The 13,129-nt window shown below is 47.6% G+C and overlaps 1 protein-coding gene across 1 annotated transcript in view; it reads left to right on the forward strand.

Moving 5' to 3' along the window:
- The window catches only part of LOC121293399 (NACHT, LRR and PYD domains-containing protein 3-like), a 70,600-nt gene that overhangs the window by 19,615 nt on the left and 37,856 nt on the right, over positions 1-13,129 (forward strand). Inside the window, 4 exon segments of the mRNA XM_041216449.1 lie at positions 2,925-3,020; positions 6,345-6,511; positions 12,508-12,679; positions 12,785-12,850. Of these exon segments, the coding sequence (XP_041072383.1) occupies positions 2,957-3,020; positions 6,345-6,511; positions 12,508-12,679; positions 12,785-12,850 (469 nt within the window). The 5' untranslated portion in view covers positions 2,925-2,956.

Below are 13,129 nucleotides of genomic sequence, written 5' to 3' on the forward strand. Positions count from 1 at the left end.
GGGGTGGGGGCTGGGTCAGTGGGGGGTGGGGGCTGGGTCAGTGGGGGGTGGGGGCTGGGTCAGTGGGGGGTGGGGGCTGGGTCAGTGGGGGCTGGGTCAGTGGGGGGTGGGTCAGTGGGGGGTGGGGGGCTGGGTCAGTGGGGGGTGGGGGCTGGGTCAGTGGGGGGTGGGGGCTGGGTCAGTGGGGGGTGGGGGCTGGGTCAGTGGGGGGTGGGGGCTGGGTCAGTGGGGGGTGGGGGCTGGGTCAGTGGGGGGCTGGGTCAGTGGGGGCTGGGTCAGTGGGGGGTGTGGGGCTGGGTCAGTGGGGGGTGGGGGCTGGGTCAGTGGGGGGTGGGTCAGTGGGGGGTGGGGGCTGGGTCAGTGGGGGGCTGGGTCAGTGGGGGGTGGGGGCTGGGTCAGTGGGGGGTGGGTCAGTGGGGGGTGGGGGCTGGGTCAGTGGGGGGCTGGGTCAGTGGGGGGTGGGGGCTGGGTCAGTGGGGGGTGGGTCAGTGGGGGGTGGGGGCTGGGTCAGTGGGGGGTGGGGGCTGGGTCAGTGGGGGGTGGGGGCTGGGTCAGTGGGGGGCTGGGTCAGTGGGGGGTGGGGGCTGGGTCAGTGGGGGCTGGGTCAGTGGGGGGTGGGTCAGTGGGGGGTGTGGGGCTGGGTCAGTGGGGGCTGGGTCAGTGGGGGCTGGGTCAGTGGGGGGTGGGGGGCTGGGTCAGTGGGGGGTGGGGGCTGGGTCAGTGGGGGGTGGGGGCTGGGTCAGTGGGGGCTGGGTCAGTGGGGGGTGGGGGCTGGGTCAGTGGGGGGTGGGGGCTGGGTCAGTGGGGGGTGGGGGCTGGGTCAGTGGGGGGCTGGGTCAGTGGGGGCTGGGTCAGTGGGGGGTGTGGGGCTGGGTCAGTGGGGGGTGGGGGCTGGGTCAGTGGGGGGTGGGTCAGTGGGGGGTGGGGGCTGGGTCAGTGGGGGGCTGGGTCAGTGGGGGGTGGGGGCTGGGTCAGTGGGGGGTGGGTCAGTGGGGGGTGGGGGCTGGGTCAGTGGGGGGCTGGGTCAGTGGGGGGTGGGGGCTGGGTCAGTGGGGGGTGGGTCAGTGGGGGGTGGGGGCTGGGTCAGTGGGGGGTGGGGGCTGGGTCAGTGGGGGGTGGGGGCTGGGTCAGTGGGGGGCTGGGTCAGTGGGGGGTGGGGGCTGGGTCAGTGGGGGCTGGGTCAGTGGGGGGTGGGTCAGTGGGGGGTGTGGGGCTGGGTCAGTGGGGGCTGGGTCAGTGGGGGCTGGGTCAGTGGGGGGTGGGGGGCTGGGTCAGTGGGGGGTGGGGGCTGGGTCAGTGGGGGGTGGGGGCTGGGTCAGTGGGGGCTGGGTCAGTGGGGGCTGGGTCAGTGGGGGGCTGGGTCAGTGGGGGGTGGGTGTGGGGCTGGGTCAGTGGGGGGTGGGTGTGGGGCTGGGTCAGTGGGGGCTGGGTCAGTGGGGGGTGGGTGTGGGGCTGGGTCAGTGGGGGCTGGGTCAGTGGGGGGTGGGTGTGGGGCTGGGTCAGTGGGGGGTGGGTTAAACAGCAGATAACTAAATTTTACATTTTTCAAACTTCATTATAAATTAATGTGGAGAATAATTTAATTTGTAATTTGTTAAAAGACTGATCCAAGACTGAATCATTATTATTCTTCTACAGTGAAGAAATGATATGACACTGGCTGATAGTTTGATAGGGCACAAGGGTGTGGGCAGACATTCAGTGAGACACACAACCGGAGAAAATGCAACAAATAGCATTTGTATAGCATCTTTCATTAGCAAAACATCCCGTGCTGTTTAACAAAAGCAGTACAATTCCTTTTTAAAAAGGCCCCGAGATACTGGAGGTGTACCAGAGCACGTGACCCAAAATTTTGTTCATGTTAGTGTTCTTAAGGAGAAGTTTAAAGGAGGAGAGAAAAGTAACAGAGGCTGAGAGGCTCAGGAAGGGAATTCCAGAGCTCAGAACGTGGCCCCCAGTTCTGGATGATTATCATCAGGATGTGAAACCTGTCAGACTTGGAGAGATGGAGGGCAGAGATATTGATGGCTCCCAGAGCTGTTCGAGGTTATATAGATAGGAAGAGAGGGGCCATGGAGAAATTTGAAAAGCTAGGTTGGGGATTTGAAAATGAGATGTTGTGAGACTAGGAGCAAGCTTCGACCAGTATGCACAGATGATGGGTAAAAGAGACTTGTTTAGAGTCAGGATACAGGAAGCAGTGATGAAGTAGAGCTGGGTGTTCTCAGCTTACATGTGGAACCAGATCGCCAAGGGACAGCGTATTGATGAGAAATAGAAGAGGGCCAACGAGACATCATTGGGAGACTCCAGAACTAATGGTGTGGGAGTGGGAAGAGATTCTTTGGCTGCAATTTACTAGATAAGAATTGATCCGGGAACTTTTGCCGCATTTTCACCCAGCTTGGTGACAGCAGAGAGGAGTTGGAGAAGGATGATGTGGTCAACCATGTGAAAGGCTGTAGACAGGTCGAGAAGGATGAAAATGCTTCATTTCCTACTGTCAGAGCCAGGAAGGGTGTTATTTGTGACTTCAGTAAGAACTGTTTTGGTCCTGTGGAATGGTTGCATCTTGACTGGAGGGAGTGAAACATGGAATTCCAAGAAAGATGGGCATGGATTTAGAGATAATAACATGCTCAAGGACTTTGAGAGGGAAAAGGAGACTGGAGGGCAGTTGTTTGCAAGGACAACGGGGTCAAGTGTGGATTTTTTGAGCAGAAGAGTGAGAGCGGGTCATACATTGCCTAGCAGCCAACAAATCTACCATCTGTATCACCGTGGCATTTGTGAGATTGTAAAATCCCCAAAGATATCCTGCAAATAAATGCTGTGCATCGCCTCACTGTTTGAAGCTGTCAATGTTCTTTTGATTTTCATATATCCATCTAATCCTTGTATTAATGTAATATTTATTACAGAACATCCTAATCTGGGAACATCTGTCAGCACCATGGCTGAAGGACAAAACGAGACAGAATATCCAATGACTACAAAAAGAATGAGAATGGCCACAGGTAGGTTCACAAAATACTTCAGAATAAAACTTCTATGCTTATCGATTGAGCTTATCTTCCACACCAAGGCAGTGACCTGCACCACCTCCCTGGCTTAAAATTTAGCTGCACCAAGCTCCATGTGACTGGGAGTGTCCGAGCCAAATTAACAGCCATAGGACCATTAATTGGCTCAGAACAAGACTTAAGCTGCTATTAGAATGGATTTCCCACCTCCGAGAGCTACCTGCTAATAAAATGGCAAGTAGCATTCATGCCATACAAGTGCCAAGCAATGATGATCTCCAACTAGATGGAATATAAACATCTCCACTTGACATTTAATGGCATCACCATCATTGAATCACCTGCTCTCAACATCCTGGGGGTTACCATTGACCAGTAACTGAACTGGATTCGCCATATAAATACTGTAGCGACAAGAGCATGTCAGAAGCTGGGAAATATGAGCAGAGTAACTCACTCCTGTCTTCTCAAAATCTGCCCACCATCTGCAAAGCACAACTTGGGAGTGCAATGGAATATTCTCCCCTTGCCTAGATGTCTGCAGCTCCAACAACACTCAAGAAAACCTATACCATCCAGAACAAAGAGCCCAATTGATCGGCATCCCATCCACCACTTAAAACATTAAAGAAATTATTCTTTCATGGGTTCTTGGCTTCACTGGATAGGCCAGCATGTATTGCCCATCCTGAGTTCTAAATAGCCCTTGAGATGATGGTGGTGAGCTCCTGCCTTGAACTGCTGTAGTCCATATGGTGCAGGTATATCCACAGTGCTGTTAGGGAGGGAGTTCCAGCAACAGTGAAGGAATGGTGACATATTTTCAAGCCAAGATGCTGAGTGGCTTGGAGGAGAACTTCCAGATGGTGGTGTTCCCATCTATTGCTGCCCTTGCCCTCTGAGATGGTAGCGGCCGTGGGTGGGAAGGTGCTGTCTAAGGAGCCTTGGTGAGTTCCTGCAGTGCATCTTGTAGATCGTGCACACTGCTGCCACTGTGTGTCGGTGGTGGAGGGAGTGAATGTTTGTGGATGGGGTGCCAATCAACCGGGTTACTTTGTTCTGGATGCTGTCAAGCTTCGTGAGTATTCATGGAGCTGCACTCATCCAGGCAAGTGGAGAGTATTCCATCACACTGCTGTCTTGTGCCTTGTAGATGGTGGACAGGCTTTGGGGAGTCAGGAGCTGAGTTATTCACTGCAGCATTCCTAGCCTCTGACCTGCTCTTCCAGCCGCAGTATTTATGTGGCTAGTTCAGTTCACTTTCTGGTCAATTGTAACCCCCAGGATGTTGATGGTGGAGAATTCAGCAATGCTAATGACATTGAATGTCAAGGGGCGATGGCTAGATTATCTCTTGTTGGAGATGGTCATTGCCTGATACTTGTGTGGCACAAATGTTAGATGGCACTTGTCAGCCCAAGCCTGGATATCACCCAGGTCTTGCTGCATGTGGACATGGACTGCTTCAGTATCTGAGGAGTTGCGAATGATGCTGAACATTGCGCAATCATCAGTGAACATCTCCAATTCAGACCTTATGATGAAATGAAGGTCATTGATAAAGCAGCTGGAGATGGTTGGGCCTAGGACACTACCCTGAGGAACTCCTGCAGTGATGTCCTGGAACTGAGATGACTGACCTCCAACAACCACATCCATCTACATTTGTGCTTGGTCTGACTCCAACCAGCGGAGAGTTTTCCCACTGATTTCCATTGACTACAGTTTTGCTAAGGTTTCCTGATGCCACACCCAGTCAAATGCTGCATTGATGTCAAGGGCAGTCACTTTCATCCCACCTCTGGAGCTCAGCTCTTTTGTCCATGTTTGAAACAAGACTGTAATGAGGTAAGGAGTTGAGTGACCCTGGGTGACCCAAATGAGTGTCAGTGAGCAGGTTATTGCTGAGCAATTGCCGCTTGAAAGCACTGTTGAAGACCCCTTCCTTCACTTTTCTGAAGGTTGTGAGTAGACTGATGGGTAATTGCCCGGGTTGGATTTGTCCTGCTTTTTGCGTACAGGACATGCCTAAGTGATTTTTCACATTGTTGGACAGATGCCAGTATTGTAGCTGCACTGAAACAGCTTGGCTAGGGGCGCGGCAAGCTCTGGAGCACAAGTCTTCAATACTGTTGCTGGAATATTGTCAGGGCCCATAGCCTTTGCAGTATCTAGTGTCTGCATCTGTTTCTTTATCACATGGAGTGAATTGAATTGGCTGAAGACTGGCATCTGTGATGCTCGGGGCATCTGGTGGAGGCCGAGATGGATCATCCACTCGGCACTTCTGGCTGAAGATTGTAGCAAATGCTTCAGCCTTATCTTTTGCACTGATGTACTGGACTCCCCCATCATTGAGGATGGGGATATTTGTGGAGCCTCCTCCTCCAGTGAGTAGTTTAATTGTCCGCCATCATTCTTGACTGGACGTGGCAGGATTGCAGAGCTTAGATGTGATCCATTGGTTGTGGAATCACTTAGCTCTGTCTGTTACTTGCTGCTAATGCTGCTTGGCACACAAGTAGTCCTGTGTTATAGCTTCATCAGGTTGACACTTCAGTTTTAGGTATGCCAGATGCTGCTCCAGGTGTGCCCTCCTGCACTTTTCATTGAACCAGCGTTAAACCCCTGGCTTTGTGGTAATGGTAGAGTGTGGGAAATACCGGGCCATGTGGTTATAGATTGTGGCTGAGTACAGTTCTGCTACTGCTGATCTCCCACAGCGCCTCAATGTTGCCCTGTCTTGAGTTGCTAGATCTGTTTGAAATCTATCCCAATTAGCACGAAGATGGAGGGTGTCCTCAATGTAAAGACATTAGCTCCTTCCACCACTTACGCACAGCGGCAGCAGTGTGTAGTGTCTACAAGATGCTCCGCAGCAACTCACCAAGGCTCCTTTGACTCCATCTTCCAAATCCATGACCTTTACCATCAAGAAGAACAAGGGCAACAGATGCATGGGAGCACCATAACCTGCAAGTGCCTCAAGGAGGTGTCTCACCACCTCCTTCTCTGGGGCAATTTGGGATAGACAACAAATTCTGGCCTTTCCAATGACTCCCACATCCAGCAAACAATAAAGAAAATTGCTGGTTTTAAATTTGAGATTGATAGCTTCTTGTTAACCATGGGTATGAAGGGATTTGGGGCAAGGTTAGGAATTAGGTCACAAATCAGCTATGTTATCACTTAATGTTTCTGGATTTTCACACTTTGTTTGATAATGTGTCTCACAGGAGGATTCAGTCGCTTCCTGGAAATAGAACAACGTGGCTAGAAATTCAATGATGTTTGTTTTTCTCCATTTTGTGTTCACAGATCCAAACTCCAGAATCACTGAGTTCTTGACAAAGTGGGATGATTTCCAGCTGTTCCAGTTGACAAAATTTTACTGGGACAGACTAGACCAGGCGATTGAAGAAGGGGTGGATGGAGTCAGCTCATTGTTAACATACGAGCAGATTTTCAATGGACAAGAACATCGGGTAAGTGGGAGGGTTACAATGAGTTTGGATTATTTAAACATTACAGAAGTTGCAGAATGTAAGGATGATAGAAAACCAAGATCTATCTAGATCATCTTCTAACACCCGGGCAGTCACATGCTGATAATGGTGATAAATCAACCTCCAATAATTAGTCCACACCAGAACCAAGCATGAGGTGAGGAAAGCCTCAGAGCTTTGGGAACCGTAGACCCAAAGTGACCTGAACCTTCCAAGCATACAACACTTACCACATACAGATACAGCAGCATTGTGGTTATGTTACTGAATTAACAAACTAGTAGCCTGGACTCATACTCCAGAGACTTAAGCTTAGATCTCACTGTGACAGTTTGTGAATTTGATCTAAGGTAATTAGATAATATTGAATTGTCGTCAAAAGCCATATGGGTCACTCATGTCCTATAGGGAAGGAAACCTGCCATTCTTACACATCCTGACCTGTATATGGCTCCAGACACCCAGCAACATGGCTGACTCTTTACTGCCCTCTGAAATGGTCTAGATCAACATGCAACACAGCTATAAAAAGGTGTAATAAGAGCACCCAGCATTGGATTCAGTCACAGCTCAGTCGACCATGCAAAGTCCCCACTAACATTTAAGGACTTGTAGCAAATGTGACTAATAAAACAACAGCCTGACATAAGAATAATCCTGTCAATATGACCATCAAACAACATCCCAGACTCTTCTGCTACTATTGCTGGGTATGCCCTTTCCCACTAGATGGATCCACCAGAGATGGCAGCCTAGGGGTATACAGTAACCAGAGAGAGTCCTCAATATAGACTCAGAACCCCAGGAAATCTCTTGGCATGGGGCCAAAGATAGGCAATAAAACCACCTGCTGATTATTGCCCTCCTTCAGTTGATGAATTTGGACTCCTCCAGGTTAATTAGAAAAAGCAAGGGCAGAGAATTCACTATAGGTGGTGACTTAATTTCTCCCATCAAGAATGGCTCGGTAGCACCATTAATGACAGTGCTTTCTGGGTCTTGAAAGACATATCTGCCAGACTGGGCTTGCAGCAGTTGGCCAGAGAACCAACAGGAGGTGAAACCCTATTTGTCCTCACCCATCTACCTATTGCAGATGCATCTGTCTATGACACTATAGGAGTGACCACCACACAGTCCTCGTAGGAAATGAAGAACCATCTTCAAATTGAAGACACCTCTCATTGTGTTGTGCGATAGTATCACTGTGCTGAATGTGATGGATACACAATAGATCTACTGTCTCTAAACTCACTGTCCACAAAACGCTGTGGGCCATCAGCTGCAGAATTGTGGTAAGGCATATCCATCACTTCACCATTTCAATCAAACCAGGGGCTCAACCCTGGTTCAATTAATGTGTAGGAGAGAGTTGCAGGATCAGCATCAGGGGTCTATAAACATGAGATGCCAACCTGGGTGAGGCTACAACACATCACCATAACATATATACTTCACATCTGTCTTCACCCAAGAGAATGAGGATGAAGGTATCGAACTCAGGGAGAGAGACTGCAATGTTCTTGAGCAAATTGCTATCGGGAGTGTCAAGGTATTGGAGGTGTTGGCAGGCTTAAAAGTGGACAAATCTCCAGGTCCGGATGATGTGTGTCCCAGACTGCTGAGGGATTCAAGGGGGGAGATCACAGGGGCTCTGACCCAAATTTTTAAATCCTCTCTGGCCACGGGGGAGGTTCCAGAGGACTGCAGAACAGCTAATGTGGTTCTGCTATTTAAGAAGGGTTGTAGAGAGAAGCCAGGGGACTACAGGCCAGTGAGTCTCACGTCAGTGGTAGGGAAACTATTGGAGAAAATTCTGAAAGAGAGAATCTATCTCCACTTGGAGAGGCAAAGTTTGATCAGGGATAATCAGCATGGCTTTGTCAGAGGGAGGTCATGCCTAACAAATTTAATTTAATTTTTGAGGAGATGTCCAGGTGTGTAGATGAGGGTAGTGCAGTTGATGTAGTTTGTAGGGATTTCAGCAAAGCCTTTGACAAGGTCCCATATGGGAGATTTATAAAGAAGGCAAATGCACATGGGAGACAGGGTAATTTGACGAGGTGGATTCAAAATTGGCTTAGTTGTAGGTGACAGAGGGTGATGACAGAAGGATGTTTTAGTGACTGGAAGCCAGTGTCCAGTGGCGTAGCACAGGGATGTATGCTGGGTCCCCTATTATTCATCATTTATATAAGCGACATAGATGACTATGTAGCGGGGAGGATTAGTAAGTTTGTGGATGACACAAAGATTGGCCGGGTGGTTAACAGTGAGGTTGAGTGTCTTGGGCTTCAGGAAGATAGACAGGTGGTCAAATCGGCAGATAAATGGCAGATGGAATTTAACCCTGTAAAGTATGAGGTGATACACTGTGGAAGGAGTAATTTGACAAGGAAGTATTCAATGAACGGCATGAAACTAGGAAGTTCTGAGGAACAAAGGGACCTTGGCGTATATGACCATTGATCTCTGAAATAGGAGAGGCATATTAATGGGGTGGTGAAAAAAGCATATGGGACACTTGCCTTTATCATTCGAGGCATAGATTACAAAGGTGGGGAGGTCCTGTTGGAGTTGTATAGAACTTTGGTGAGGCCATAGCTGGAGTACTGTGTGCAGTTCTGGTCGCCACATTATAGGAAAGATGTCTTTGCACTGGTGGGGGTGCAGAGGAGATACACCAGGATGTTGCCTGGGATGAAAAATTTAAGTTATGAAGAGAGGTTGGATAGACTTGGATTGTTTTCGTTGGAGCAGAGAAGACCTGAGGGGTGACCTGATTGAGGTGTACAAGATTATGAGGGGCACGGACAGAATGGATAGGGAGCAGCTGTTCCCCTTAGTTGAAGGGTCAGTCATGAGGGGACATAAGTTCAAGGTGAGGGGCAGGAGGTTTAGGGCTGATGTAAGGAAACACTTTTTTTCCCAAAGGGTGGTGACAGTCTGGAATGCACTGCCTGGGAGGGTGGTGGAGGTGGGTTGCCTCACATCCTTTAAAATGTACCTGGATGAGCACTTGGCACATCTTAAAATTCAAAGCTATGGGCTGGTAAATGGGATTAGGAAGGTAGGTCAGGTGTTTCTCATGTTTGGATGCAGACTCGATGAGCCGAAGAGCCTCTTCTGCACTTTGTGATTCTGTGATATTCAGAAGCAAGTGATCCCACAACCAACAGTGCATCTCGCTTTGCATTCCTGCCAGACCAGTAATATTGTGGTGAACAGCTAAACAACTAACTGGAGGAGAAGATTCCCCAAACATTCACATAATCAATAATGGGGAGCCCAGCACATGAGTGCAAAAGATAAGGTTGAAGCTTTTGCCACGATCTTCAGTCCGAAGTGTTTAGTGGATGATTCATCCACTAGGTTCTGGTTCCCATCATCACTGAAACAAGTCTTCAGGCAATTTAAATCCCTCCACATGATGTAAAGGAGCAACCGAGCTCACTGGATGCAAGGTCCCCAACAACTTCCAGGCTGTAATGCTGGAGATTAGTGCTCCAGGACTAGCCGCAATTCTAGTCAAGTTGTTTCAGTGCAACACTGGCATGTACCTGACAATGTGTAAAATTGCATGGGAATAACCTATCCATGAAAGCAGGACAAATCTAAGCCAGCAATTGCAATTCCATCAGCCTACTCTCAGTCATCAGAAAAACAATGGAACAGAATAGGAACAGGAAAATGGATTGAACTGTAAATATTGTGAATCTGACACAATGATATGAAACTGAAAACACCCAGCAGATCCATCATTATATGTAAAAGGATAGGGGAATGATTCAGGTTTATCTCTAGTGTGGACTGACAATAAAAGGAAAGAGTTTGATGAGGCTGGGAAAAGGAGGGAACAGGGAGAGTATAGTGGGAAAGCAATGAACTACCAGGAAACTTCTAAACAGTAAATTGAGAAACGGTAGATGACAAAATTAAGCCTGTGGGTTAAACAAAAGACATTTGAAAACAGGGGAGAGCTGAAAATGTGCAAAACCCAAACTAAGAAAGAAAGCCAAAAGAAAAATCTGTGGGTCAGAAAAAAACAATTGTTTCCCTCATCGATACTGTGATTTTATCTCATGCTTCAGATGCTTGAAGATTTCAATAAATTCATCCTTTAATCTGCTCACCTTGAATGCTAAATTCTCAAATACCCACATTAACAATAACTCCTCATCCCTGGTAATATCCTGATGAATCTGCAGGACAGTTCCTTCAGTGTTTATATTTCATTCAATAATGGAGTGTTCAAAACTGCACACAACTGGAATAAATTATTTTTCTCTGCCCTCTTGGTGTGACCCATCACTCCTCATAGGAGCATCAGCAAAATAAACTCATTCAATCCGCAACTTCCTCTCCAACCAATCTGACTTGGAACTCTATCGCCATTCCCTCACTGTCACTAGGTCAAAACGAGAATGTCCTTCCCAGCAGCACTGTGGGTGTACTGGTACCAGATGGACTGCAGCAGTTCAAGAAGGTCGCTCACCTTCTCCAGGGTAATTAAGAATGAGTAACAAATGCTGACTTAGCCAGTGATGCCCACATCTCGTCAAATAATATTTTAAAACTCCTGCCCCTGTTTCTCGCTCTGACAGTCACCCCTCATGGGTGAACATCAGGTAATTGAGTTCATTCACTGTGTAATTTCCTGCCTCTATAGTCTTGGTGTGGAACGTAACTCCCTTTTCCTACTGTTAGACATTGGAAAAATTGACCCCATTGTCTGCTATCCCTGCCACAAACTCCATCTTCTCACCACTTGATTTTATTTCTCCCCCTGGTCACTGACTAAAGCTTAGCCAGGCTATCTGTGATTTCAGTGTCCAGCTTCAAGCTGAACTCAATTTGCTGCAAACTTGCCAGCACAATAATGTCCTACTTCTCTCCACATAACACTGCAAGTCTCTACCCCTATCACAACACTTCTCCTGAACCTTCATCCATGTATTTGGAACAGTTGAGTGTGGAGGTAACCAAGGTAAACTTGCAACCTCTGGAATGTTAAACTACTCGGATTCTGCTGTCTTTACCCTGTTGCACTCCAGGTCCCAGGTATCACTTGTGTGCTCACAAACCTATAATATCTCCCAGTACTCAGATGCCTTCAATTTCAAATTCCCATTCTTCTATTCAAATAACTTAATGACCTTGACCCTTTCGTTCCTTGTAAGCAGCTCGAGTCCTGAAACCTCCCATTGGAATTCTACATTGCTCTGACTCTTGCCTTATGATCAGCCTCTCCTTCACACCACCACAGTGTTCAGTTATCTTGGGTCCAACTCACTCTCAAAACCTATCCACTTCTCACTCCTTACCAAGTTTTCATACTCATGGCAAATTTGCAAAAATATCAAGCTTCTGATCTTTCAGTTACTGAGGGGGAAATTGATCGGATTGATTGGATTTTTCACCATTATTATTGGTCGATTCTCCTGACAGATAAATCAACAGTACTGGTTTGATTCAGTCAATGGTGATTTCTCTGCCAGTTTTCATTTTAAGATTCCCATTCTTCTGTTAATATAACTTAATGACCAGAATCTTCCCTTCCCTTCCACCAGAGATCTGATTTGCTGCTATTTTCTTGCTGAGTAAATGAGAAACTGTGACAGCAAGAAGTCAGTGTGAGGAAACAAGTGGATCATATTGTCAATCAATAATTTGACAAAGAAAACTCATCACACTGATCACATTAAAATACTACAGATTGTCAATGATTCCTCACTCTCCCCAAAATGTATTTCAGACTTCTGGCTTAGTTTATTCACACTTATTTGCTGTTAATGACTGAAATGAGATGAAGATGATTTTAGTGAATGTTCATTATGCATCAGTTCTCGGCCCAGTGACTGTTTATTGTGCTCAAAACAATTGGAAATGCCATCACTGAGCAGATCCTTTCCTCCTCATTCTCGGTGTTTATCTTTCACTCTGATCCTCAATATATTCATTATTATTCTTTGCAGAAAGTCACCGAGCTCACGGATAAGGGAAACCGGGCGGACAGTTCCAAGCTTCTCCTAAGTCTGGTGATGGAGAAAGGCTCTCGGGCCCGAAGGGTGATGTGGGAATCCTTTGTGAAAGTGCATCATGGGGTCCCAAAGTTGGATAAAATAATAAAAGAAATACAGGAACTTGGTACAGTAAAATCACACAGTGAACTCAATTTCAGAATCAAACATTGCAGATTTTGCTATAACATTACACAGATCTGATTTCATGAAAGTTAATTGCTTTAAACAGGTTCTGATCCATTTGATTACATGAACATTGGAAGAGGTTTATCTGAAATACCCAGTCACCTGAAAGGTAAGAGATGAAATGGACATTTAAAACCATTTCACTTTTTTAAATTCATTCACAGGATGTGGGCTTCGCTGGCAGGGCCAGCATTTATTGCCCCATCCCTAGTTGCCCTTGAGATGGTGGTGGTGACCTGCCTTCTTGAGCCACTGCAGTCCATGTGGTGTAGGTATGCCCACAGTGTTGTTAGGAAGGGAGTTCAAGGATTATGACCCATCGACAGTGAAGGAACAGCGATATATTTCCAAGTCAGGATGGTGAATGACTTGGAGGGCAACCGCCAGG

Source organism: Carcharodon carcharias, chromosome 21, assembly GCF_017639515.1.
Source record: "Carcharodon carcharias isolate sCarCar2 chromosome 21, sCarCar2.pri, whole genome shotgun sequence".
NCBI lineage: Eukaryota > Metazoa > Chordata > Chondrichthyes > Lamniformes > Lamnidae > Carcharodon > Carcharodon carcharias.